At 48.8% G+C, this 25,865-nt stretch overlaps 11 protein-coding genes across 11 annotated transcripts; 5 read left to right on the top strand and 6 right to left on the bottom strand.

The window, feature by feature from the left end:
* Nucleotides 1-880: 880 nt before the first annotated feature.
* On the top strand, nt 881-2,514 carry N7498_007122 (Glycoside hydrolase/deacetylase beta/alpha-barrel; the record flags this gene model as incomplete). Its single annotated transcript, XM_058454184.1, has 2 exons — nt 881-965; nt 1,034-2,514. 2 exons carry the CDS (start codon nt 881-883, stop codon nt 2,512-2,514), a joined length of 1,566 nt encoding a protein of 521 aa, XP_058306433.1.
* Nucleotides 2,515-3,179: 665 nt separating this feature from the next.
* N7498_007121 (uncharacterized protein) lies at nt 3,180-4,122 on the bottom strand (the record flags this gene model as incomplete). Its single annotated transcript, XM_058454183.1, has 3 exons — nt 3,180-3,646; nt 3,685-3,946; nt 4,009-4,122. 3 exons carry the CDS (start codon nt 4,120-4,122, stop codon nt 3,180-3,182), a joined length of 843 nt encoding a protein of 280 aa, XP_058306432.1.
* A 1,940-nt stretch (nt 4,123-6,062) lies between these two features.
* N7498_007120 (agmatinase) lies at nt 6,063-7,370 on the top strand (the record flags this gene model as incomplete). The annotated part of the gene is made up of 4 exons (XM_058454182.1): nt 6,063-6,150; nt 6,202-6,287; nt 6,352-7,051; nt 7,105-7,370. The coding sequence occupies 4 exons, from the start codon at nt 6,063-6,065 to the stop codon at nt 7,368-7,370; spliced, it is 1,140 nt and encodes a 379-aa protein (XP_058306431.1).
* A 1,343-nt stretch (nt 7,371-8,713) lies between these two features.
* N7498_007119 (uncharacterized protein) lies at nt 8,714-9,571 on the bottom strand (the record flags this gene model as incomplete). Its single annotated transcript, XM_058454181.1, has 2 exons — nt 8,714-9,300; nt 9,367-9,571. The coding sequence occupies 2 exons, from the start codon at nt 9,569-9,571 to the stop codon at nt 8,714-8,716; spliced, it is 792 nt and encodes a 263-aa protein (XP_058306430.1).
* Nucleotides 9,572-10,011: 440 nt separating this feature from the next.
* N7498_007118 (cytochrome P450) lies at nt 10,012-11,689 on the top strand (the record flags this gene model as incomplete). The annotated part of the gene is made up of 3 exons (XM_058454180.1): nt 10,012-10,914; nt 10,984-11,447; nt 11,515-11,689. 3 exons carry the CDS (start codon nt 10,012-10,014, stop codon nt 11,687-11,689), a joined length of 1,542 nt encoding a protein of 513 aa, XP_058306429.1.
* A 264-nt stretch (nt 11,690-11,953) lies between these two features.
* Nucleotides 11,954-14,041, bottom strand: N7498_007117 (Zn(II)2Cys6 transcription factor; the record flags this gene model as incomplete). Its single annotated transcript, XM_058454179.1, has 4 exons — nt 11,954-12,778; nt 12,828-13,687; nt 13,738-13,934; nt 13,971-14,041. The coding sequence occupies 4 exons, from the start codon at nt 14,039-14,041 to the stop codon at nt 11,954-11,956; spliced, it is 1,953 nt and encodes a 650-aa protein (XP_058306428.1).
* A 1,007-nt stretch (nt 14,042-15,048) lies between these two features.
* N7498_007116 (uncharacterized protein) lies at nt 15,049-16,804 on the bottom strand (the record flags this gene model as incomplete). The annotated part of the gene is made up of 5 exons (XM_058454178.1): nt 15,049-15,781; nt 15,838-16,333; nt 16,391-16,470; nt 16,529-16,575; nt 16,613-16,804. Coding segments are annotated over 5 exons (1,548 nt in total), but the record flags the coding sequence as incomplete, so codon positions are not given.
* Nucleotides 16,805-18,671: 1,867 nt separating this feature from the next.
* On the top strand, nt 18,672-19,632 carry N7498_007115 (uncharacterized protein; the record flags this gene model as incomplete). Its single annotated transcript, XM_058454177.1, has 2 exons — nt 18,672-18,926; nt 18,976-19,632. 2 exons carry the CDS (start codon nt 18,672-18,674, stop codon nt 19,630-19,632), a joined length of 912 nt encoding a protein of 303 aa, XP_058306426.1.
* Nucleotides 19,633-19,787: 155 nt separating this feature from the next.
* N7498_007114 (putative C6 transcription factor) lies at nt 19,788-21,106 on the bottom strand (the record flags this gene model as incomplete). Its single annotated transcript, XM_058454176.1, has 3 exons — nt 19,788-20,716; nt 20,769-21,034; nt 21,087-21,106. The coding sequence occupies 3 exons, from the start codon at nt 21,104-21,106 to the stop codon at nt 19,788-19,790; spliced, it is 1,215 nt and encodes a 404-aa protein (XP_058306425.1).
* An 852-nt stretch (nt 21,107-21,958) lies between these two features.
* Nucleotides 21,959-24,311, top strand: N7498_007113 (alpha-galactosidase; the record flags this gene model as incomplete). Its single annotated transcript, XM_058454175.1, has 3 exons — nt 21,959-22,046; nt 22,112-22,715; nt 22,769-24,311. 3 exons carry the CDS (start codon nt 21,959-21,961, stop codon nt 24,309-24,311), a joined length of 2,235 nt encoding a protein of 744 aa, XP_058306424.1.
* Nucleotides 24,312-24,618: 307 nt separating this feature from the next.
* Nucleotides 24,619-25,488, bottom strand: N7498_007112 (uncharacterized protein; the record flags this gene model as incomplete). Its single annotated transcript, XM_058454174.1, has 1 exon — nt 24,619-25,488. One exon carries the CDS (start codon nt 25,486-25,488, stop codon nt 24,619-24,621), a length of 870 nt encoding a protein of 289 aa, XP_058306423.1.
* Nucleotides 25,489-25,865: the final 377 nt, after the last annotated feature.

The raw sequence follows: 25,865 nt of genomic DNA, 5'->3' as shown, positions 1-25,865 counted from the left end.
ACACGCTGGTGACAATGGGATACACTCATGATTACATGACCTTTAATGGGTATGCGGCTTCAACTGAAAGAGCTATGCTCCAAACGCGTCTAACCCGGGATATTGCCCCGCGGTCACAAAGGCATCAGTCACGGACCGATAGAAATCGAGACCTAGACATACAATTACCATCGCCGCCCAGGAAAACTACACGGATGGAGTGGTCACTCCAGCATGCTCAGCAAGGTGGCTCAGACGCCTGTGCTATTCGTGGGGCTTTGGGGTATATCGCAGTTGAAACTTTTGCGTACATCAAGTTTCGGCTTACAGAGCGCAAAGCGCTAAAGCAACGCGACAAGTCGTTTTCTCGATCAGGAGGTGATTTATTTGTTTTGTGCCGCCAGGCTGAATTTCGAAAACGGGATATCTAGTTGGACATGGATATGCATCTCTGACCAATTTGGTTTCCACACAAATACGTAATAATAAAGCTCTCATATCCGAAGTCAAGAAAAGCCTGAGACTAATGACCCAATTGCCCCTCTCGCTGGCTCCTGCCGGATCGACGCATCTGTTCCAGGGAATCTCATTCGGAGATTATGACTGTGACAATAAGTGGCTGTCGTGTGCGAAGCCAAGAAAAGCCTGTGACTAATGACCCTGACGCCGTCTCGCTGGCAGTTGCCTCCTTCAACTAGTCCTGGGGGCTTTATCGTGGATTACATAACCCTCCGATGGGACTAAGTTATATTAGGACCTCAGGAATGACAACACAACCGATATAAAGTACCTTACAGTAGCGTGTGGTCTTGGTTTCTACGTTGAATTGCAAATTGCCTGAACTAAAAGTTCACTTCCCTCTCTTGTCATATCCTTACATCTTCCATAAGTCATTCTGGTCATGGCTTCCAATTTCAAAGATAAGCATATCCTCCTCTCGGGTTCTACCGGGGCTGGAACACTATCTCTGCACAATTCGCTCGCAGGTGAGTGCCAGAATCAACAACCCAAAAAATTAAAAAATTTCAAGTCGTCTTACTCATGGCTTTTGCAGAAAATCACGGTAATAAAATAGCCCTGGTCACCCTGGACAGGCCGATACCCGATGGAAACTCAGTCCATCAGATTGATTCAGCGATTGGTGCCTTGCATGGCACAGTCGATCACTTTATTATCGACACCAGGAGTCAAGCTCAAGCTACCAAAGATCCAATTTGGGAAGTACCTTTGTCCCAATGGGATCAAGACGATGCACTGTACATTGCCCGACAAAGCTTGCTCAGTCAAGTGAAATCATTCCTTCAATACCAGATTCAAAATGCACTCAAGACACATAGTCACACTCTGGCCAATCCATTCACAATTCAGATTATTGGATACGAGAGCAACTTCGGTAAACCAGTGATTTCGATCATTTCCAAGCTGAAACACGACCTCTTGCGGCTTCACCAGGAAGCGTCTGTCAATTTCATTGATCTTCAACCAGAGCCTAGCGAGCCCTCTGCGTCTAGAATTGTTGAGCTTTTATGCGGAATACCCCCTCGTCAAAGGTCCGATCTAGTCCTGGCAACTCGCTTGCCTCCGAACATCAGCGCACCGAAACCTAGAGTTAAAATTGCTCTTTCGTTTGATTTCGACGCGCTGTCTGCATTTATCGGCACAGGACATCACCCAGATAATAACCTCGCAGACTATAGCACTGGAACCTTCTCCGGCCGAGTGGGTGGTCGCCGATTGCTGCACATGCTGAAGAAGCACCAGGTAGCCGATAAGGTCACTTGGTTCATTCCAGGTCATACCATCGAGACCTTTGAGTCAATTGTGAAAGAGATCGTTGCCTCGGGCGCTGAAATCGGCCTTCACGGCTATGCCCACGAGGGCGCCTACCAGATGACGCCAGCCCAAGAGCGCGATGTTTTGGTCAAATGCATGGATGTGGCCCAGCGCTTGACCGGCAAACGGGTGCGAGGATACCGCGCACCCATGTACCAGCTGCGTGAGACCACGATCGATCTTCTCAGAGAGTTTGAGTTCTTGTATGATTCCTCCCTGAGTCATCACGATTCCCAGCCTTACTTCACGCCGAGCGAGCCTCCATTCCAACGCATTGATTACTCCCGACCTGCTAGCACCTGGATGGAGCCAGCAAAGATTGCCGAAATGAATGCGCGGCCTACTGGTCATCCGCTTGTTGAGATTCCTACTGGGTGGCACAATGAGGATATGATGGCAATGCAATATTTCCCCCATGTTGCGAATAGCCAGGGCTTCGTTGACGTGCGCGTCGTTGAGCAGCGGTGGAAAGATATCTTCATGTATCTGTGGGAGAACTCCACTGTCGATAAAGAGGACGGGTCTTTCATTTTCCCCCTGTTGATGCACCCCGACACCAGCGGTATGGCCCATGTCATGGGTATGGTTGATCGCTTTGTCGGCTGGCTTCGGGGCTGGGGCGATTCTGTCGAGTTCCACACCTTTTCCAGTATCGCAAAAGGCTACCTGGAAGAACGAAAGAAGGTTCAGCGCGAGACTTGAACTTCTGTGTTTGCCACAGGAATTTGGATTACAAGCTTATTATTGGACATTTTTCGTTTGGTTTTCTTGAAGTAAATGTTTTCATATGCGGTGGAATGTGAAGCCAAGCAAGAATTGTACATAGTATGCAACAACTACTTCGTCAACGGGGGTTAACCCATTTACTTATCATTACCGTTCGAAAAGGCGATGTTGGACATTGTCCTGGGGTATATCTGCTGTTATCAATTGGAAAGGATATAGGAACAGCCATCTCATAACTAGCATTCATGCCCGCCACGCGTGTTTCTCCTTTGCCAGGTCTAAGACACTTTGAAAAGCTTTTTGATCTTCCGGGTCATGAAACCGATCGCCCCATAAAATAATTCCCGTGCAAGCAAGCCCAATTGCACAAGCACAATCCGGGTTCCAAAACCCGATGCCGCACAATTTTCTTATAGATCCATCAATTATTTGCTGTATTAGACGTATTAGAGTTCCATGGAGACAGCAGTCCTAGATACACCATCGCTGTACTCACATTGATCATTTTCATAGTATATGTATCCCCTGGTCTCAGCTGACTGGACGGATGATGCAAAGCGAGAACAATTTTCGATAGATTGTAATGCTGCAGGCCCATTACTGAAGTCAAATTACATCAGCGGTACTCTTGAACGACTCTTTCACAGGTACTTCTTACCAACTGCATTGTTGACAAACTCACAACGCGGAAACCGAGTGGTCTCATCGGACGGCTGCGAAAACAGCGGTGTGAATGATGGAGGTTTCGACTCTCTCCACTCCTGCGATCTTGCAGTAAGTATCTTGTACGTCTCTATCTTGGCTGCCGTCCCGTAGCAATAATTAAGAACCTCGGCAAGGTGGAGCATCATTCGTTGCGCCCATTCTGCGTCATGCTTTGGCGTCGAGTTCCAATCTATGTAAAGGCAGTCCAGGGGGAAGCAGACGGGTCGTTGGGCCATCACCGCGACTCGAAGTTCTTGCCGGAGACCAATCCATGCTAGCGCAATTTGGAATTCGGATAAAGTGTGGAAAGTCCTGTACTCTTCGAGGAGAGTTTGCGTTCCCACGAGGTAATATTGATTGTCGATTCCAGGTAATGGAACTGTGCGTGTCATTAGTCGGCGGTCTGTGGCCAAGGATTAAGAAAGACCAAGATTGAAATACCCTCGAACTCGGCACGAAGGCGAAGAATGACTGTTGCTGCGAGCATCTCCTCGTTCAAAGCCACGTGGCTGGCTGATGTTACCGAAGTGAGATTTTCCAATGCAGTCCGATAGTACCTGTCCGATACATTGGGGTCAAACTGTCCAAATGCACTGAGATGCTGCGCGGAGACAGCAAGAACGGCTTTTAGCAATGCTTCCGAGCAAGATAGGCGCCCAGAGACCTCGTTGATAAACTGCCGCCGTGGGTCACAGTAATCAAACTATCAAAGATGCTTGTCAGTCCGATGATTGAAAAGTGTCTAGAGCGCTTAGTAAGGCTTACCCAAGGAGATAATACTCGCAAAAAATGCCTCGTTAAGCCGGCATCTGTCTCGCTGAGAGGGAATTGACTATGTTGAAGCTGCGAAGACGATATGGAGTTCAGCGGAGAAACCATACTAAGAGGACCTATGGCTTTTGGAAACAGATCATGCTCCGGGCTCCAAGGGAATGAATATTCAGGGGCATTTGGCTCTTCATCTTGGCCAACACAAATATCCGGAAATAAAGAAACAGGACTTGTGAAGCCACTTGAGTCTGATCCATCGTCTTGTGCGAGAGATATAGCTAAACTGTGTCGTGAGCAAAGCGTTTAGGTCAAGACAATATAATGTCACGGTGGTCACCTACTCTCCCCAGAATCGATCCACGGCTGGTTATTTCCGAAATGAGATCTCAACAACAAGTTAGTACGGTTACACCCACAAAATGAATACCATAGTGTACGGCATACCCGCTGTAAACCTTGAAGTTGTAGTTGACAGTGCGCTGACATGTAATTCCTGCCTTCAAGCAACCTTCGCACGGAGTCTGCGTGGAGCCTGTGCAGTGTAAGAGGTCAGTGGATGGTACTGAATGTTCCAAAACCGGATCTCACATTTACGATGGCGAATTTTGCAGCCCTGGAAAGCCATTAGGTGTGGCCGGGTATCAAGCAGGTCGGAGTCACCTCACCTGGCATGTCTTCGCTTGGGGTGCCATCTGAGCACCACAGAGAACACAGTTCAAATGATCTCAAAGCTTCGTTATTTGTTATTTTCAGAGGCACGTTATAATCGAGGAGACAAAGCTGGTCCTGTGTCTACAAAAGAAAACCACGTGGAAGCAAAAGTTTTTGTCCGAAGCTCGTTCGTTTCGGTCAAGGTTGTTGATTCGCGCTGACTCAGCCAAGTTACGGCCCGCCACACCGTCCATCCGAATCGTGCCGACGAGATTACAGTGCCATCGCTAAAGTATCCCACCTGGTAAACCTTTTCTCGTTTATAAACAACGTTGCCACGATTGAAAAAACAACCAAATAACCCAGTGGGGAGGTGACGCTTCAGAGAAAGCGGAGTTCTTTCGATATATCGCAGAGATTTGCGAGAAAACGTTCAAGCAGCGTATTATTCGCGATTCCTTTAAGGAGCGAGGCATTTATCCAGTTAACTCTTCAATAATTGTGGATAAACTGGTAAAAGCAAGTTCACCTACTCCGGAGCTTCACTGGTCATCAGGCGGAACTCCTCCACTTTCTTCGACTATCGGAAGCTCGCCGCCAAAGAACGCAGAGGCTCGAAAGCGCTCTCAGGAGCTCGAGGTATCAATTGAACGTGAGGCAATACGTCCTGAGCTCTAGCGGCGCCTTAAAAAGGCGTTCCACGCATGCATTATCCAGACCGAAGAGCTCAGATTACTCCATGCAATGATTAACGAGCAACTACCAAAGGGGCACATAACAGCAAAGAAATCGAAGCGTAGGGCCCAAGGAATAGGGGTGTTAACAGCTAAAGACTCAAACCGGCGAATTGCATAGAGAGCAGATAAAGAAAAGAAGAAGGAGCTACGAAAGCTACAGCGGACGGAGAAGAACAATGGTATTTCCACGCCTGAAGGGATTCCAGAGGGGTATTTACTAGCAAACCCCCTGTTGAACCGGTGGAAGGGCTTTATTTTATTATTTCTACTGGCGATCGTGTGTAACCAGGAGAAATAATTTCAAAAGTTTCGTTGGGATGAAAATTAACGCTGGAGTGAAGCGCACCCAACTAGCGGAATCGGTGTGGGTGCGGAGGCATAGATAGTTGAAAGCCGGCACCAAAAGTCGCTCCGAGATGCCCAATATCAAGCTAGCTACCTCCAGCTCGAGACTCTGAGCTGGCTTATCAGTATCGCTAGCGGATCGATAATGTTATCATGGCTCACTGAGGGCAAGAGCCAGCGAGCGGATAGGGGCCCCACTGCCCCCGCCCGCGGGGTTTTTTTGTAGTACACAGTAGACGAAAGACTATAAATACACACAATAAGAGGAATTTCTGATAAGTTGAGAATGAAGAGTCAGGTCATCTAATATTCAAGATGAAGATATTGTCGCCATTTCTTCTACCATTTCTCCAGGTCGTCTCCGCTGTCAATGTCGGGGATGGTTACGAACATCCTATTGAAGGTAGCTTAAGCCTGGAACTCCGTCAACGTGAACAAACGCTGAAAAAAATAGACCTGGACAAAGATCTCCCATTTTCCCAGCCAGTGACTTTTGCCCATCTCGAATGGCAACGATGTCTAGCTCCTGACCACAAACATGTTCGTGTCCCTTCACTCCTTCTGCTGCTCGCGGCGACCGATAAGACTGACACCGCCATAACAGCCCCTTGATATCGCCATCCTCGGTTTCCCCTATGATACTAGCACCTCCTACCGTCCCGGCGCACGCTTCGGCCCTCGTGGCATTCGCGCAGGCTCTTCTCGCGAAAAGAAGGGACGGAGTTACAATACGGTCTGGGGCGTGGATCCCTTCGAAGAGGGGCTCAGCATTGTTGACTGCGGCGACATCCCCATCACGCCTTTTGATGCCGCTCATGCTTTTAAGCAAATGGAACAGGGTTATCGCCAAGTCCTCTACCACACCACGAATACAACAACGCCGCGCGGATGGACTCATCCGCGTATCATTAGTTTGGGAGGCGATCATTCTATCGTTCTTCCCATTCTCCGATCCTTGAAAACCGTATATGGTCCCATTTCGGTTATCCATTTAGACTCTCATCTCGATACTTGGGATCCCTACGAAGGATACACTGGTATTGCATCGGAGCAATCTGCTATCACGCACGGGACCTTTTTTTGGCATGCGAGTCGAGAAGGGTGTATCAACAAGGGAGCGAGCGTTCACGGTGGGCTGCGTACTAAACTGTTTGGGCCGAAGGATTATGAGATCGATAATGATATTGTTGGGTTCCATCGCATTGAGGCTCGTGAGATTGATGACATTGGGGTCAATGGGATTGTGAAGAGGACCTTGGATGTTGTCGGGAACAATCCGGTCTATCTCTCAATCGACATCGACGGTATGTTCCTCTCTTTCTCGGTTAGAAGACTAAGGCTGACGACACGTGTGCAGTTCTCGATCCGAGCATTGCCCCTGCCACTGGAACCCCTGAGTCGGGAGGCTGGACTACCCGGGAGTTAAAGCGGTATATTAAAGGTTTGGAGGGGCTGAATTTGGTCGGCGCTGACGTCGTCGAGGTTAGTCCGCCATATGACTCGACGGCGGAGACAACCTCGGTTGCAGCAGCGGACCTGATTATTGATATCTTGGCGGCGATGGTGAAGAAAAAATCTCCTGATTTCGAGAAACAGGAAGTTGATAGTAAGGATGAGTTGTGATTGTCCCCGCCGGGGCAACCGGGGCTACAAGAACCGTCTCGTCTTACTCTCATTTGCAAATCAGAAAGCGTTACCATTATTGCAAGTTGCAGATAAAATGCAATAGAAAATAATTCCCATCCTAGATGGTAATCTTAAACCATAGCAATGACCGATCTGCCACCTGCTGGTGTGACTTTTACTGAGAGACAAAAATTTCATGTTCGTGCGGAGTACTATCTTAGGCCCAGGCATATCAGCAAACATTACGAGTTGTTTTGGCCCCAAGGCGCAATTATTAGTGCCTTCCAGTACACCCCGGCCGCCTTCTCCTAGGGGACGCAATGTAAAAATTGATGCTACTCCCACTACTATCAACGTACATCATGACTATCTATCCAGAAATACTAATTCACTCCAATTCTTTGATCAAATATCGAGGGAAAAGTCTTTCCACGAGGGATTTTTCAATTATCAAGTATATTCTTGCTTGCAGTGACAGAACACTAACGCTTCCGATTTCTGGAGGATTGATATCTCATACTGAGGGTGTATATTTGCCGTTTCTTGATTAGGGGGATTCCCCTGTCTAGCAATTCTCATTCATTGCGATGAAATGCTTTTCCAATATTCGTAACGGTTTCGTATGGTAGAACACTTATCAGTCAGTTTATCGAGAGCATAAAGTTTGAATAAGGTTAGAATGTTCACAAAGTGTTGTTTAAATATGGCTTACCACCGAAGATGGACATTCGAAGAGACTTTCTGGTTGATCCTTCTGAAGAGCAAAGATTCGAGGTCGATTTTAGCGACTTGTTCTCACCGCCAGGCAGTAGAGTTTTTGACGCATCTTGATCAGAATTCTCCAGATGGAAATTGTTTAGGGTTCTTGTGAATAATTTTTCCCGGGGGTGAGTGATTGTGGGACGAAAAGCGAGATGCATCTTGAACGAAAAGCTGATATTGCTCTTTCTTAGAAACAATAGCTCAGTTTTTGACAAGTATCAAATTCGGTAGCCGCATTCAGTTCGTCTTATATAGGAAGAAGGCTATAGTGAAATGGCTATCCAAAGGGTGGAGCTCAAACAAGATACGGCAAGAGCCAGCGAATCCAACTCCCCGACCAATGAGAAAGCCTACGGTCTTATCAGACTTTAAGTCTCAATGACGGACTTGAATTCTTTTTCAGGCCGCAGATCCAAATGGCTCATCCTTGAAACTCACTTCCTCCTATATTCAAAGCCAAAAGGAGAAAATCCATATTAACCCCTGAAGTGTAAGATGTCTATGCCATTGCTCGAACAATGTATGTTATATTCATTCTTCTGCGCATCACAGAAATCGCTGTACGGATGCCATCTACTTCACAATCGTGTCCCCCGCGCTGTTATTTCTGCCCGCTCAAATGCACGCACAGTGTACTGACAGCCCCTAATCGTGACCTTCCGCCCCACATGCCAAGATCCCTGGTTGTGCATATCGAAGTCTTTGCCCATCGACGGCAATTCATTACAGCCGTTGCTCAAGACATGTTTCTCTTTCCAACGATCACCAATCCATTTCTCACTCCGAGCATTCAGGTCTCCTCCCATGATCTTGACGTTCCAGCTTCCGTGAACCCTCGAATGGGTCTGTACTTGCTGCAAGGCCAAATATCGGCTTCCGATTCTTCCCAGAAATGTCTTGGTGATTTTCCCCTGGCCCTCCCGCAACTTATCTTCATCTGATTCTAAAATCCACGCAATGTTGTGCCCCGGACCTTCCTCGCTCTGTCCCGTTGGCAGATATCTCCATACTTCTTCATATTCCGTGACCGGGTGACCGGGGAGATCAGGCCGACACATCGACCCAGTCTCGAGATCGTCTCCATTGGGGAGAGGCACGAAGGGACAAGGATCGCTGACGTTGAAGTTATTATTGGAGTCGATCTCGTGGGTGAAGACCAGGCGACCTGTTTTTTGTCAGTACCTTGAGATCCGAATGTGCATTTTGGTGTCTCCAACTGAGGTCTACTTACGGGGATCCGTGTTCTGTTGCAGGCACTGGCCGGCGATCGCCCAGTCCAGACCCCCCGATTGCTTATCGATCCGCAAATCGACGTACCATTCGCCCACGATCAACACGAGCGTGTCTGTGTTTTCGAAGGGAGGTTCTGGCACCCATCGTATCGACAATCTGGTGGAGGCATACGAGTAGGTAAAATGATGGCAAATCGGTGCCATTATAGTGAAGTTTGCACGATTTCCAATCCTTTATTCGCTGATGTATAATGCAACGGGCTGAAGGAAATTAAAAAGATTGTCAAGTAAGAATTCGGTAAGTGAGAACACTATTATAGGCACCTAGAGGTTGATTTGTATATTTGAATTGACGATATTGGGGTTGTTCCACACACTTCATGGACCCCGCACTGCTCGCTGGTAGCTTCCTAGTTTTCGTCCCGGGATTTTTGGAGCCCCGGTTGATGGTCGAGATAAGAACCATAAATCACTCCGCTGGCACTTGCCAGTGTTGGAGAACATCTCCTCATCTTGTTTATTCTGGGTGCCCACCCTCGCTCGACATGAGTCACCTCGTTGGTAAGAGATAAAGAGATCATTTCTTCGCGGGATACGCAGAGTCATTACAAGCATCTTCATACGTCTCACACGTCTCCGACACAATGACTTTAGCACCCGCTATCCTCGCTACAGTCGCCGTAGCCGCGATCATCTATCACTTCTGCTATTCTCTCTTCTTCAGTTCTCTCGCGCGCATTCCCGGGCCAAAGTCCTTCGCTTGGACCAAATTGAAACTCGCGTACGAAGACTACAAAGGCACTCGCACCAGGACGATCCATGCCCTTCACGCGGAGTATGGCCCCATTGTCAGAGTTGGCCCAAATGAAGTAACCTTCAGCAGCACGACTGCAATGCGCTCGATCTACGGAGCAGGATCCGGGTTTGAGCGAACGAGTTTCTACCGTATGTTTGAGGCATATGGACGCAAGAACATGTTTTCTTTCTCGACGGTCAAGGAGCACGGAGAACGCAAGAAGTTTTTTGCGCACGCCTACGCAAAATCTACGATGCTGAAAGGAGATAACGCTGCCATGGTCCTGCAAAAGGCCAAGCTGTTTTTGGATCTGCTGGCAAGAGAGGGTCCCGATAGCGAGATATTCTCAACCCTGCACTACTTCTCCCTGGACAACATCACCGAATTCCTCTACGGAAATTTTGGCAAGACAGCTTGCCTTGAAGGATCTAAGAAAGACCGTGAGCTTATCGGCGACATCGTAGATGTTGCCCGTCGCAAGCTGTCCTGGTATTCGGTCCACTTCCCTGGATTCACGAACTGGCTTTACTCCAGAACGGGGGTTATGGCCTGCATTGCTCGTCACATGTATCCGATGAACAAGCCAACGACATACACCGGTATCAGAAGTCACGCAAAGAAAGCTTGCCAGGCCTTCTCAAAGGCTTCTGGAAGCGAAAGGGCTCGGGAGACATCCCTGATCGCCAAACTCTGGACCCACCACTACTCCAACAAGGAGGGCGGGCTGGACGACCTTGATATTGCGTCCGAGGTAAAGACGACCCCAGAACGTACGAGAGGAAGAATCAGCTGACTAAAGCGCTTTGTGAGCGCGCAATAGTGCGCAGACCACTTACTAGCAGGAGTCGACACTACAAGCGACACTCTGATGTTCCTGATCTGGTCCCTTTCGCGGCCCCAGAACAGGGTATTTCAGGAAAAGCTGATTGAGGAAGTCTGCAAAATACCAACGGAGTGCTTGGACGCGAACGGGATCCCCAGACCAGACGTATGCGATAAACTTCTCTACGTAGACGCAGTTATCAAGGAAACGCTGCGGCTTTTCGCACCATTACCGGGATCAGAACCACGGTCTCTTTCGACAGCTACCTCCATCGACGGCTATCTGATTCCTCCTCGGACCGTTGTCTCCATCTCACCCTATGCTCTTCACCGGAACCCCGACATATTCAAGGACCCACTCAAATTCAACCCAGACCGGTGGATGGACATGCTGAAATCGGACGAGGCGAAAAAGTGGTTCTGGGCTTTCTCTAGTGGAGGTCGAATGTGCATTGGAATGCAGTAAGCATTACTTGGGACTCGTTTGTTTTTCTCGCTTGTTTTCGTTTGTTACTGACCTCCCTTTTAGCCTTGCAATGGCTGAGATGACGACGCTGGTTGTCGCACTATATCGTAAGTATAATACCATGACCATCGATGGGTTTGATGATATTTCGCCAGGCATCACAGCCCGGTATGAGGTATTCTATGATGAAAGTTGCAGAGCGATGCGGGTATTTCTCATTCAACATCCCTCTGCCTAATTTGCAAGCTCATTTTGTGTACAGGAACATGAATGTCGAATCAAATTTACCCCTCGCGCTTGAATGACTGTTCGCTATTGGGAGATGAAGGCTTGAAGGAGGACTCCAATACATACATACATACATACATACAGCAGACGAATTATTTCCAAGACTGTGATCAATTAAGAAGGATAGTGTGAATCTTAAATGGTTTTCATGAGCCATATTTTCGAAGGAGCAGATCAAATTGCAATCTGACTAGGGCCAAGCAAGGAAAACATTTCATATCGGTAGCACAAGCTTTCCTGATTTGAATAGTGCTTCTCTCCAATCCGTCACAGTAAGATCCTCGTCCATGATATCCCAAACCTCCTGGATCACCATCCACTGCCTTTCAAAATTACCCACCCTATATTCCTGTATGCCGTTCCACCAGTCCACCCAAGGCCGCCGATCCGTTGCCTCACACGAACCAATAAACGCTGGCCACGACATGGGTCCATTGCGCTTCTCGCCCGGCATGTACTGATTCTTCAGCTCTTCCGCAAGGGTTAGATTTTCCAAAACTAGGGAGACCTCGTGGTCTAGGTCGAGCGAGCTGCTCATCCCGATGACCCGATAGAAGAACAAAAGCAGGGCGCTATGGAACGCTTTTGCTTGGCAGCGAGCTATTTCGATCATGGTTGTCTCGGATCCCTCGAGGTGGAATTGGTCCGAATCAAGTTCCCATGCCAATATATCAATCTTGAGTGCCCAGCAGGCTTCGGAAACGAGTCGGGGGACATCGTGTCGTGGGCGGGCGGCTAGGTATTTAGCGATTCGACAGGTTCTTTGTAAGAGATTGCACAGTGTTGGGGTAACCCCGTAGATATATTCAATGCTTCTGTCACTGTCGTGGAAAAATGGGTTCTCGAATAAGGGCTGGTTGTCTTGCCACTCCTGATCCAAAATTTCAAAGGAGGTTGTTCGAGCCAAGAGCGTCAGAAAATTGGCGATACGGCGAACCTGACGGCTTCCGTCGTCATATCCATCTTTGTATTGTATCTTCCGGAAGTTTTGACAGCCGTTCAGGTGGATTGGGAACTCCGAGTCTTCTCCCGTCATGGTCTGGTTTGTTAGGCGTGATTGTTGATCATTGAGGGCGAGGAACACTTACATCAATAGTAACTAGAGACAAAATTGCTGTTAGATAAATAGTATGCAAATGAGAATCGTTAGGGTGAATATTCGCGGTGTTCAGTGCTTGAAGTGCTTTCGTTTTGTGCTGAAGACCGAGTTTGTGGAATTTTTGAGAACCGTCTTTGGCGTTTCGAAGATGGAAAGCAGCTGACGAGAGCACGCTATGAAATATTGCAGTAGAAACTTTGGATGAAGAAGTTTCGGCGTGCGTAAAAGCAAGCTCTGGACATCCCTCCAGTGCAAACTGGAAATACGTGGTTTTCCACGGGTTTCCTGGATGCCAAACAGGCTGGAGAAGTTCGGCGACATGGCTTGTGTAGTGATACATGAGCATGGAAGTATCCGGATCGCGAAATAAAGACACGGGTAGTTCAAGATTGAGTGACGGAGATATAGCGAAAGAAGTTGTATGGCCAGTCAAGCACGTTGTGAAGGTTTCATCGACAGTTGACGGCTCATGCAAGTCATCCAAGACCGTGGCTAGTAAATCATCATCGCCAACAAGATCCCTCCCACAACCCGCACTCGAGAACCCAAACGTATCGCGATCGCTCTCTGGATATAGATCGGACTCGTCACCCGTTATTGGGAAGGAGCTTGTTGATTCATGAGGTGATTGGCTTGGTCTGAAGCCGGACGCCGCTCGTTTGCCGTGGCAAGATCTCTCGAGGGTGCCCTGTCCAGAACATACACCCTTACCATCACCGACGACGGCCTTGGATTGGAAGATCGAAAACGGACCCAATCTGATGGTGGTCATAGGTGTCGATACCGTGTCCAATGTAAATAACATCTCGTTGATCTCATGTTCTGGCAAGCAAGGCGACATGGGCTGGTCTAGTTCAGATTAACTATCGTTCGGTCTTATTCATGGGCTCAGCACTTACTGAGTTTGATCTGCCTACGCTGCCGGTAATAACGACCTTGGTTCTTGTCGGTGACCCAGCATAATTGGATACCATAACCAGCACATCTGACAGCGGCCTTCTCACAGGTTGCACAGCCGTTTTGATGCCGCTCGTCGCATTTGACCTTGCGCGATCTGCAGGTCCAGCAGCTGCGATATGTAAGCATCGAAGACACGCTATTATTGGATGAGTGTGGATTCTACCCAGTGTACGTTACAGATTTCGGTCTCCCCTGCGGCACTCGCGCGCCACGTTTAGCGGGGGACTTCAGTGCGTTGCTCATGAAGCCAACGTTGGCCACTGAATTGAATTTGATATCAGGATGGAAAGTGGAGAATCACCGCACAATGTTGGCAGGTGTCACGAGAGCAGTCTCATGCGCCGGTCATTCTATTAATGCAGTAATGACTTGCGACGCATAGAATAGCCCGTCAATCCAGACTTCGATCGGCAACTTGAGAATCGGGCTGCTGAGGATCCTCTCGTGGTCAACGTCCGATGCGGGGTCATTGGACGAACTACGGGGAAGAATGAGTCTAGAGTGGGAGCTTGCTGAGATCTGCTGGATTCACAGTGCGGAAAGTGTCCGACCACTCGATTACCAAATGGTTTCAAAGGCTATCAGTCATTGGTGGGTGAAGGTTCAGATGATAGGGTAAGTTGCTATTTTGCCAAGGCTTTTGCAGCGGCAAGAACCAGCGAGCCATCCACGTGGGAAACTCCCTGGTAGGTTAATTGCCCCCGCGTTTACTTGAGGATTCTGGAAGTATAGCGCGAGTAAGAGAGATATACCGTAGGATACTGCCTTACAGTAACATTCGAAATCAGTTTTAATTCGACTCTCCAACGATCTTTCCCGGTGCGCCCCACCAAGATCCCGCTATACCAAATCCGGCCAAGACATTCTCTATCTACTTGTATCTCCAATATGTCGCCGTAAAATTCCGTAATAATTATTTTTGGACATCTAGTTATGGCCTAGAAAAGGCTCTATCCATCAAGCAATACTATCCAGTCCCATTATCCTCGATTAGATAGATCTTGATCACTAAATGCTTTTTATATACGTCTGATGGGGCTTGATGAATATAATATCTCAAAACTATATCAAACAAACAGAAAGGAGGACTCATGGTATCAAAGTCTTCAAAATATATTGATTATGCGTCAATTACCTGCCTTCTCTCGAATGTGGCTTCCATCCAAGTCAATAGTAAGCTGCCACAACATTCCCTTTTGCAGCCATGAGCATCACTTATCACACAGGAAGCGGGGGAAAAAAGACGGTAACTATTCCTCATAATTTAAGTTCGGTCCATGATAATTGCCCCGACCGTAAAAGACCCACCAAACCCCCACCAAGACCACCAAACCACAGGTGATCACGCTCGTATAGTTCATCGATTCCGGGGTGGTCGGTACACTGTAGGGAAAACAGTAAATGACAATCGAGGCCATGATATATGAGCACGCACTGGCATTAATAGCAAAGCCGCATCGGCCCAACCAGAACGAACCACGTCGAATGTTTCGTCGCCCTGTGATAAGGTGCGGGAGAATGGCAAGAAGGTATGACAAGGTCGTGAGCACGACAAAAGAGCTGATGAAAGCATTGAACGCGGTGAGCGATCCCACGTAGATTGCTCCCATACAAATCACGAATACCCCACAGGCCGTAGTGGCATATAGAGGACTGTGCCATCGGACACTAACCGCTCCGATCCAGTGGCCGAAAGGAGTGGCATCATCACGACCAAGCGAGTAGATGGTTCTCCCTGCAGTGATATAGCAACCCACTGTTGCACATAGAATGGGACAGATTGTGAGAGTCAAAAGCCCGACAGCACCAGCTTTGGACCCAGTTGCTTGCAAGTAGATTTCCCCAAGCGGAGACACGGAATCCGAGTTCATGATTTTCGGCAAGTCGGTAACAGCATAGAACATGGCAACGAGGTAGCAGAAGCCCGTTACGAATCCGATGACCACTTGACAGGCTATTGCTTTAGGGACATTTTTCGCTGCTCTGATAGGCACGTCAGCGAATATTACATAGAATAAGAGTCGAAGTCATTCACTCACTGTGGAATTTCTTCGCTGAGATGTGTAACCGCGTCGACTGCACCGACACCGAAGGCGCCATTAAGCATGCCAGCGAGAAAAGTGAAGCCCTGGCTTGAGTATCCGGTCGTGTTCTTCCAGTCCTTCCACACAAAGCTGCTTGATGCATAGCCAGCGCCGTCCCGGCTAGGCATGATAGCACAGACCATCAAAATGATCAGAAGATTTGCAACGATGAAGAATGAGCCTAGTCTGCTGATAAACGGCAGTGTTCGCTGAGCAAACATAACCGTCAAGCAACTCACCGCAGCCGTGATCAGATAACAGATGAAAACGTGCCAGCGCTCTGGGTGAAATCCCGGGTGATAAATCGCATATGCATAGATAATCATGCTACTGACCATTGAGCAGTTACCGCAGATCGCGAAAGCCCATGCCAGACCATTCAACCAACCGGCGAACCAACCGCAGATACGTCCGTAACGAGGCCCGGCGGTCAATGTGGCCCAGTGGTATACTGCAGAAGATTAGCCTACTTCTGTTGACAGAACGGTATGAGAGCGTTTTAATTTACCTCCTCCAGATGTCGGAACTGCAGATGATAGCTCTGCGATGGAGGCGGCAATTGGACAGTACAAGAGGGCAACGAGGGTACTGCACTAGTGAGAAGAAGAAACCTCATTTGCAGGATTGCTGAGGGTCTGGAACGTACAATTCATATATGGCGCCGGGAGGACCACCGTTGTAGAGGGAGGTGATCTAAGTTGTTAGCTGTCCATGTAGCGTCGCGAAGAACAAGAAAGTCACATACAATGCCACCACCCAGCACTGCCCATACGTTTCCGGTGGTCATTCCAGTTGTACAGGCACTGAGCAGGTTAAAGCTCTTTGCGAGCACCGGGGTTTGGCTTCCATGGTTCAATTCAGCTTCGACATCAGTCATAGAAAGCTGGCAGAGTGCTCCATCGTTGCCACTCTTTTCCTTGAAGTCTGAATTTGAATTGGACATAGTAATAGAATTTTGATTGTCAAAGGAATAGTGTTGATTGTATAGAACCGCATAAGACTTCCCACCATTGGCATGGTGAAAGAGGATTTATGTATCGCTGAAGAATCCCATTCGGCCAAAAAGCCTACACGCGCACCTTATTATGGATCTTTAGCACTTCAGCACACCCCCTGATAGCAAGAGCCACCGAAACCTTGTTAAAGCGGAAGTGACTTGTACGAGGCCTTAACCCCGCTCGCTACCTGGGATTATTTGACGGTGCATATGCTGGCCGGGGTCCACCGAATATCCTTTTTCGCGGCCGCACCTTTTCCTGCCAGTTTTGAACTACAGGCCTCTCGTTGAATGCAGGCCTGATATGCTACCATGTTGAGAAATCCCATTCCATCAAAAACTCACACTTATAGGTATCGATAGATATGTTTAGCACTTCAATATATGTAAACCTTTGCTACTTGATCATATATCGTTCTAAAAATTCGTAGAAAATCACTCCCCTTGAGCGTAATATGATACATAATAAGCGAAACACCAAAGTCCTATCGCTGTCGAGATCTAGATAAACGCTCGCTCGCACCTGCCGAGTGCATATTATAGATTGAAGTTGCATCCAAAGTGGGAAAATGTTCGTAGAATACAAACAATAGAGGTGCATAGTTATCCTGAAGAGGACTATGCCGCCGCATAATCTTCATTACCCCTCCCTAGAAAGTCACCAACTCCGACCACTACTCGTTCCGAGACTTCATCAATCAGAAGCAAGAGTGTCTATTAGGAGTCGAGAATTTTGCTCCTGGCCTTAAGAATTAGCTAGTTACTATCTTATCTTCAGCTTGTGGTAATCGTATCCTCGTTCGCGCTCGCGCTCGCTGGTTGTTACCGTATTCGTATAAGAGTTTTGATTTAGTGATCTAACACTATCCGTACCTACCGGCGCTCCACGCCACTTTGCGCTGGATCCCCTAGCGCGTTGCCAATTCCTATAGTATTGCTAATTCTATATTCCACATTATTTTCGCGGTAACCATCCACCCATCATATCGAGCGCGCTGACACCCAACGACAAAAGAATACTCAAAGCTTGCGAGACCGCTAGGAAGGAGAAACAGCCTAATTTAGTAACGTACGCACGGGAATATAGCGTTCCCTACACAACCTTGCGAAACCGTCTCCGCCGCGGTCACTAGCCTGCCACAGCACGAAAATCACCTAATCGGGCGTTAAACGACGATCAAGAGGCAGCAATCATCTAATGAATTCATTATCTGGATAAGCCTTTTATCCCCGCCTCTGCGTTAGATATAGAAGCTTATGCAAACAATATTCTGAAGAATGATAGTAAGGATCGAGGCGTATTTAGAAGCTAGACGTATCGCTATATTGATTGTCTGGAGCCATGCAAGAGTAGCTGCATCGTAGGGGCTACTTCGATCATATCACACCATTCTCTCATAGCATCGTTTGCAGCTTCGTTTGTTGAACGTAGTTGCAAATGACTCCGGGGTTTCGTCGGAGATAGCAAAGTCATGGCTCAAGCCCGAAAGCAGACCGATAAAAGCTGGAGATAACTGAAATATTGCCACCGGGAGGTGGAACACGCGACAGACGCTAGATTAGACCATCGTCGTCATTCCAGCGTCGCGGGCCAATCATTTGCGTTGTAGAACTCGGGGTTGAGGCCAACGCCGAAGCTTAATGATGATCGCATCGATTATCAATGTAAGTCCGATCTCTTTCCGATAGCTTTCAAATCACCGATTTTACATTTTAACACTATCATATCTCTGTAAATCAACTCGCCGTTGGAGACATCCTCACTGTCGCTATATTACGACACCATCCCGAGATGTCGAAAACCGTTCTCGTTACCGGCGCGACCGGCAACCAAGGAGGAAGCGTCGTCGCTGCCCTTCTCGCCGCAGAAGCAAACTTCGAAATACTCGCCGTCACTCGCGACGCAACTTCCAGTAAAGCGCAGAAGCTTTTAAGACAATCACCGAAAATCAAAGTGGTCCAAGGCAATCTAGATAACCCGGAGATTATCTTCACCAATGCCCACAAGATCACTTCTGAGCCCATCTGGGGTGTTTACAGCGTCCAAGTAGGTGGTTACTGATATCCTCCATGAATAAAAGCTAAAATTACGTCAGGTCCTGGTCTCTGGATCGAATCAAGAAGCAGAAGAGAAACAGGGCAAAGATCTCGTCGACGCAGCCCTCAAGAACAATGTCAAGCATTTCGTGTACTCCTCCGTTGATCGCGGTGGAGATGTATCTTTTGACAGCCCGACACCTGTTCCCCATTTCGTGAGCAAGTACCACATCGAGCATCATCTCGTCGAAAAGGCCAAAGACACCGAAATGTCCTGGACGATTCTCCGCCCCGTCACATTCTTCGACAACTTCACCCCGAACTTCTTCGGGAAGGTTTTCACTACCAGCTGGAAGAATACGGTGAAGGAAAAACCGCTGTCACTTATCGCGGTCAGCGACATTGGCTTTTTCGGAGCGCAGGCCTTTATGTTCCCCGACCAGTACCAAAATAGAGGTATCTCCCTGGCTGGTGACGAGCTCAAATTTGATGAGATGGCCAAGATCTTCAAGGCTAAGACTGGAAAGTCGGTCCCAACGACTTTCGGCTTCGTCGCCAAAGCCGTGCTGTCCACGACGAAGGACTTGCGCATCATGTTCCAGTGGTTTCATGATGTAGGGTGCCAAGCGGATATTCAAGAGCTGAGAAAAGTGTATCCTGAGTTGAAGGATTTTGGCACTTGGCTTGAGAAGGACAGCGCCTTTGATACCAAATAGGGATTAGGCCCCTAAATGTACACTGATTTTGAACTGTCACCTTTGTCCTTTACGCAGGGGATGAGCAGACTGGTTCTGGTTGATGGCAGATAGGCAAATTGAGATTTTTACACTGATCTATAGAGATATGTACATTCAGCAGTTGTCTGCGATTTTCAAATAGCCTCCATCTCAGGGGGAGTGATCCCCAGACCCGCAAGAGACCATGGATTGTCCACGTTCGAGTTTGATGTCTTGTCACTCACAGGACTGGCAAACTCAACCAAAAACCGCACCATCCATCGATCCATCCGGAAGCTCGTATCTGCAGAATTCCTACACGCCTCGTGGAAGGCCATCAAACGATCCATGCAAAAGTCCAGCGTCGGCCAAAGGTCTCTCAGACGAGTAAGGAAACAGAAGTTCTTTTCCAACCGCGTCTTCGCTTTTGTGACGTTTGAATCGTCGGCTTCGAAGAGCAGACTATGGATCTGTACCGTGGAAGCAATGACGAGTACATGCCCGACCATGTTATACTTGACATCGCAGCCGGGTACCTCATCAGAAGCGTAGACTATATCGCATAAACTGCCAGCATGTTGCTTGCATTTCTCTGCGTAGTGTCGTGCGTGTGTAGTGAGCCTTTGTGAGTCTTCGTGCAAGAATCTGTAGAACAACATCTGGCCGTAGTGATAGTATCCAAGGTAGATGGCTACGAAAACCCGCCCAAGGCCTTGGGCAGCGTATCGCTCCATGTTTCTACGCGTATCTCGTATATGATCTGGAAGCTCCTCCAGCCACATGTCGAGTTGCTTTGAAAGATTTTCGACGTTGCTTAAGATGGTCTCGGCATCTAATTCCCGTTCGGAGGCCCGGATATTTAAGTCGTTGATCTGTAATAAGATACGGTTCAGGCGGACCATCTCGGCGAGAAGTGATGACTGTTGCTTCTTTTCGATAGTAACGTCGAATCCTTGACTGCGGGTCAATCCTAAGAAGGCAATCTCATCCATCGGCGGAGGCACATCTTCCTTTGGTGTCAATAGCCTTGGGAGCCGAACACCGGATGAAGACCACACGTCAATCATGTTAAGAGACCACCACACTATGACTGGTTAGCTTTACAGTGACCCGGCCTGGCTGTTCGCTCAACGTACTGCGAATATTGACTTCTTGATCCACGCGACTGGTCACCGGGCAATTGGGAAGATCGAGGAGCTGGGCTATTCGACATGCAACGGCATAGTGTATACTCTCCGACGCAGGGTTCCCATTCGTTATGGCGATGGCGCCGAGCAAAACGCAGGCTTGGATGGTGGTCAATGAGACATCATTCCAATCCAGCAACCTTTCACATTCCTTTGCATAGCCCCGCCCCCTCTCCCTCGGGTCTGTGCCAGAGACATGTGAGCTTGTTGAGAATCTAGATTCAGAAGTAAGTATTGTTGGTTTCCCAGCTACTCCAGACAGCTTACCGTGCAGAGAGAGCCATCATGCCATATAGTAGAATCTGCGGGACTTGCCCTCGATTCATGTCTTCCACAAAAGTCGGTGGGTGGAACAACGTGTGGAATTGATCATGAACATAGTCAAAGTAAAGTTGTACCAGTTCAGCACAAAGAGACTTGGTGGGCCGTAGACGCTCGTCTGTCTGTCGTGGATAGGAAGCGTTTGAGAAGGGCACATCATGGCCGTGTATTCCTTTACCTGGCTCACCACTCGAACATGACAGACCACGAGCAACACAAAACCTGCAAGGAAGGCCCGGTGCACGGCTCTCGCATTTCCGCCGTCGTTCACTAACATCGTCAGCAAGGACCCCGAGGGCCAAGCGGGGAGTTCCACATACCGGCAAGCAACACAGGCCTTGGCCTTCCTCATCCCGAAGTTTCTGCACAACAAGAAGTGGCTGGAATTGCAGCGGGCTGCAAGAAATGCCGTATACCGAGTTCCACCGCGGGATAGCAGCGGGTCTCCTTGGTCGCACTCACGGTACGGGCTTTTGCGTTTGTTGAACTGAGCCTTGGCATCGGCGTAGAGGCGGAATCCATCGCGTGCGGGCCGATAGGACGCGTTCAAAACCGCCGCTATTGACACTCCGGTCCACCGCCTCCAGGCCTAGCTCGTCAGCCTTCCCCCCGCCTCCCCACAACGTGCAGAAGGGTCGCGAAACCGGGGAAATACTACATCATACAAGGAGTTCAACTGTGCAATATAGTCTTGATTGGCCGACTTTTCCGATAACGGGTCGCTCTCATTTTCTTAATTTCGCCGAAGTTATATAGCCCATTGACCATTGACCAGGACTGTTTTGTTTTCGAGTTCGTCCCATAAAAGAACGGCTAACATGGTCCGTTTCGCAAACAAACTCGCGCCCGTAGGTGGGCTGCTGGCGCTCTTCGGTTCCCCAACTGTGGCCCAAGATACCGGTAATGGTAAGCTATTTATATATCCTCTTAACGGTGTGTATTTTATTGAATGCTAACTATGCTTCAACCAGTTGTCGTGGACGGCACCACTTTCGCCCTGAATGGCGACAGCGTTTCATATCGTTTCCACGTAGACAACAGCACTGGCGACTTGTTGTCTGATCACTTCGGAGGAACAGTGACCGGAAACATCCCCACTGAAATTGTTGCCAATGTTCATGGCTGGGTCGGTAAGCCAGGCCGAGTCCGTCGTGAATTCCCCGATCAAGGCCGTGGAGACTTTCGTACTCCCGCAATTCGCATTCGGCAAACTGAGGGTTATACCGTGTCGGATTTGCAGTATCAATCACATAGTGTGATTCAAGGCAAGCCGAGATTGCCTGGTCTACCGGCAACGTTCGGTACCGCCGAGGATGTGAGCACCTTGGTTGTACATCTGTATGATAACTACAGCTCCGTGGCTGCGGACCTGTCCTATTCGATTTTCCCTAAATATGATGCCATTGTGCGAAGTGTCAATGTCACCAACAAGGGCACGGGCAACATCACTATCGAGGCACTTGCGAGTATGAGCGTGGACTTTCCCCGCGAAGACCTTGATATGATCACATTGAGTGGGGACTGGGCGAGAGAGGCGCATCGCCAGAGAAGAAAGGTTCAGTACGGTATACAGGGGTACGTTAACTGCATCGATTAATCGTGGGGTCTTTACTGATCTTTCGCATTAGTGTTGGGAGCTCTGCGGGTTACTCTTCGCATATTCACAACCCCTTCCTGGCATTGGTGGACCTGGCCACCACGGAATCCAGTGGTGAGGCATGGGGCTTCTCGCTCGTCTACACTGGATCCTTCTCTGTCGATGTCGAAAAGAGCTCTCAGAGCTTCACTCGTGCCCTTCTTGGAATGAACCCCAATCAGCTTTCATGGTCGCTCGGACCTGGAGAGTCACTCACCTCCCCCGAGTGCGTGTCCGTGTATTCCAATAATGGAATCGGTGGCATGTCACGCTTGTTCCACCGTCTATATCGCAACCATCTCATCAAGAGCAAGTTTGCGACATCGGACCGCCCACCCCTCCTCAATAGCTGGGAAGGTCTTGGCTACGACTACAACGCGAGCACCATCGTCGACCTGGCCAAGGAATCGGCAGGCTTGGGAATTAAACTTTTCGTTTTGGATGACGGCTGGTTTGGAAACAAATACCCGCGCGATAGTGACACTGCTGGGCTCGGCGACTGGACGCCCAATCCCGCAAAATTCCCCAGTGGTCTCACAGCTCCTGTGAACCAAATCACCAGTCTCCGAGCTGCCAAAACATCCACCAATCTGCGTTTCGGGATCTGGGTCGAGCCCGAAATGGTCAACCCAAACTCTAGCTTGTACCGTAAACATCCAGACTGGGCTTTGCATGCAGGATCCTACCCTCGCACCGAGCGGCGAAACCAGCTTGTGCTGAACGTAGCCCTGCCAGAGGTTCAGAACTTCATTATCAATTTCATGACGAAACTCATCAACGGTGCCAACATCACCTATATCAAGTGGGACAACAACCGAGGCATTGACGAGACACCCTCTCCATCCATAGACCATAAGTACATGCTTGGAATGTATCACGTCTTCGAGACACTGACCACCCGCTTCCCCAATGTACTCTGGGAAGGATGTGCCTCCGGTGGCGGTCGCTTCGACGCGGGTGTGTTGCAATACTTCCCTCAAATCTGGACATCCGACGACACCGATGCCATGGAACGCATCACCATCCAGCTTGGAACATCCCTCGTATACCCGCCTAGCGCCATGGGTGCTCATCTCTCCGCAGTTCCCAACCAGCAAACTGGCCGCACGTTGCCGGTTTCCTTCCGCGGACACGTCGCCATGATGGGCGGTTCATTTGGTCTGGAACTCGACCCAGCCAATATACCCGAAGAAGACAAGGCAGCCTTGCCAGGCCTCATCGAACTTGCTGAAAAAGTTAGCCCGCTCATTCTCAAGGGTGACATGTACCGTCTCAGTCTGCCGGAGGACTCAAATTGGCCTGCTGTTTTGTTCATCTCTGAAGATGGGTCGCAGGCGGTGCTGTTCTATTTCCAGATTTCTCCTCGCATTAATAACGCCATTCCTCGAATCAGAATGGAGGGTTTGGATGCGGCGGCTATGTATAATGTTGAAGGAAAGGGTGTTTACTCTGGTGCGACCTTGATGAATATGGGGCTGCAATTCCCCTTCGACACGGATGTTGGAAGTGTGGTGGTATTCTTGGACAAACAGTGAGGGGCTGTGGATAGACATATATAATTCAGAGAGGTTCAGAAATCAATTATTCTATGCAACTACAAACTTTGGCGTTTAGCGCTGGATGTCATTCGAATATGTGTGGATTCTAGGTGAAGATAAAACTGCCCCGGAACCTTGAGAGGCGATCGGCCCCGGGAGACTCCAAGGTTGTGGTTAGTTTTACCTGACAGATAAGGAAACATTACTCCTGTATGCGATGGAACGATTAAATACAGTAACAGTCTTTTCCAACATAGTCATAAAGATCTCTCTCCATACTAGTCAGTGTCCTTGATATTCCATATCATGCGCCAGTGGTGGTAGGCGCGGAAGTGTCCCCGGCAGTGGTCATCGGAGGCATGCCTCGAGCTTGCTTCTCCGAGACCAGATTAGAAGGCTCATCATTCACAGAATTTACCGCGAGGTGTTCCTTGTCCTGGCGCTTCTCTTCCTCAACTGGTAGCTCTGGTGCTGCCGTATAAATCGGTACAGGGGTATTGTTGATAGTTGTTGTTATAAGATAGTAAACCGGTTTATCCAAGGCATCCTGCGGATCCTGCTCCTGACGTTTCCCAATCTTCATAGGCAGGTCGGAATTTCCAGTGTTGGTCGACTTTTGGGGGTGGATGATGGATGGCGAAGGCGTGGAATGGGAAAATTTGCAAGGAGGAATGATAGAAGTTGGGCCTCCGCTCCCTTGAGAACCAGCACCCTGCCGGAAACCAGTCTGCTTTGCGAGCCCCGCGGAATAGGAAGCAAACTCTGCGGAGGCGATAGCCTGAACGTCTTCAGCCAGACGGTCGATCCATTCCTGAGCTTTGTTGTGCTGAGCATGGGCGAGCTTTATTTGGTCTGCTAGCAGCTTGTTCTCTGCCTTTTGAACATCGGTGAGACCTGCTTGGTGGCTTCCCTGGAAACCCGGGCGCCCTCTCCAAGAGCCTCCATTGCCATGGCGTCCGCCCGGGACGGATGTCGAGCTCGGGTGTAGAATAGGTGTGCGAATAGTCGGCAGAGGTACCGGGATCCTTCCGATTGGTAGGTGGAAACATGCAGGAGAGCTTTCAGAGCCAGCTGAAACTGAGTGGACATCGGCTGCACCTTCTGGAGACTTTTGGCGTGGAAGAGCGAAGGCGGAGCCCATCAGACCCATTGCAACGAGACAGGTGAATCGCATGATGCTGAGAAAAAGAGTCCGGGTAGTCTATGAGTTTAAAGCTTTCCAGTTGGTGGCTGATTGCCTTTTGCGAAATTGAAAATGCGTTGTAAAAAATCGAGCATGAACCAAAAGATGATGACGAGGATGAATTGGAAAGTTACGTCTGAGGGTTTGAACAAATTTATAACAGAATTCTACCTGGGGCCATTAAAGAATGAATGAGGAAGTGGAGTCCGTCATATCGGTATGCTAGCTTGAGATTGATGGCATCGAAAATAGAAATCGTCGATTACGCTGAGGGGCCGGGTCCAAGGGGCGTGGTAAGCTTCCACTAGGTAGAAATCGGCATCTTGAATGGATCGTCCGGTTCGTTTGTATTAAATTATGGCCCTCGG

The sequence above is a fragment of the Penicillium cinerascens genome, assembly GCF_028974065.1.
Source record: "Penicillium cinerascens strain IBT 15544 chromosome Unknown contig_9_segment0_segment0, whole genome shotgun sequence".
In the NCBI taxonomy this organism is placed as follows: domain Eukaryota; kingdom Fungi; phylum Ascomycota; class Eurotiomycetes; order Eurotiales; family Aspergillaceae; genus Penicillium; species Penicillium cinerascens.
Note: the sequence above shows the minus strand (reverse complement) of the source record. Positions and strands in the feature narration are given on the sequence as shown.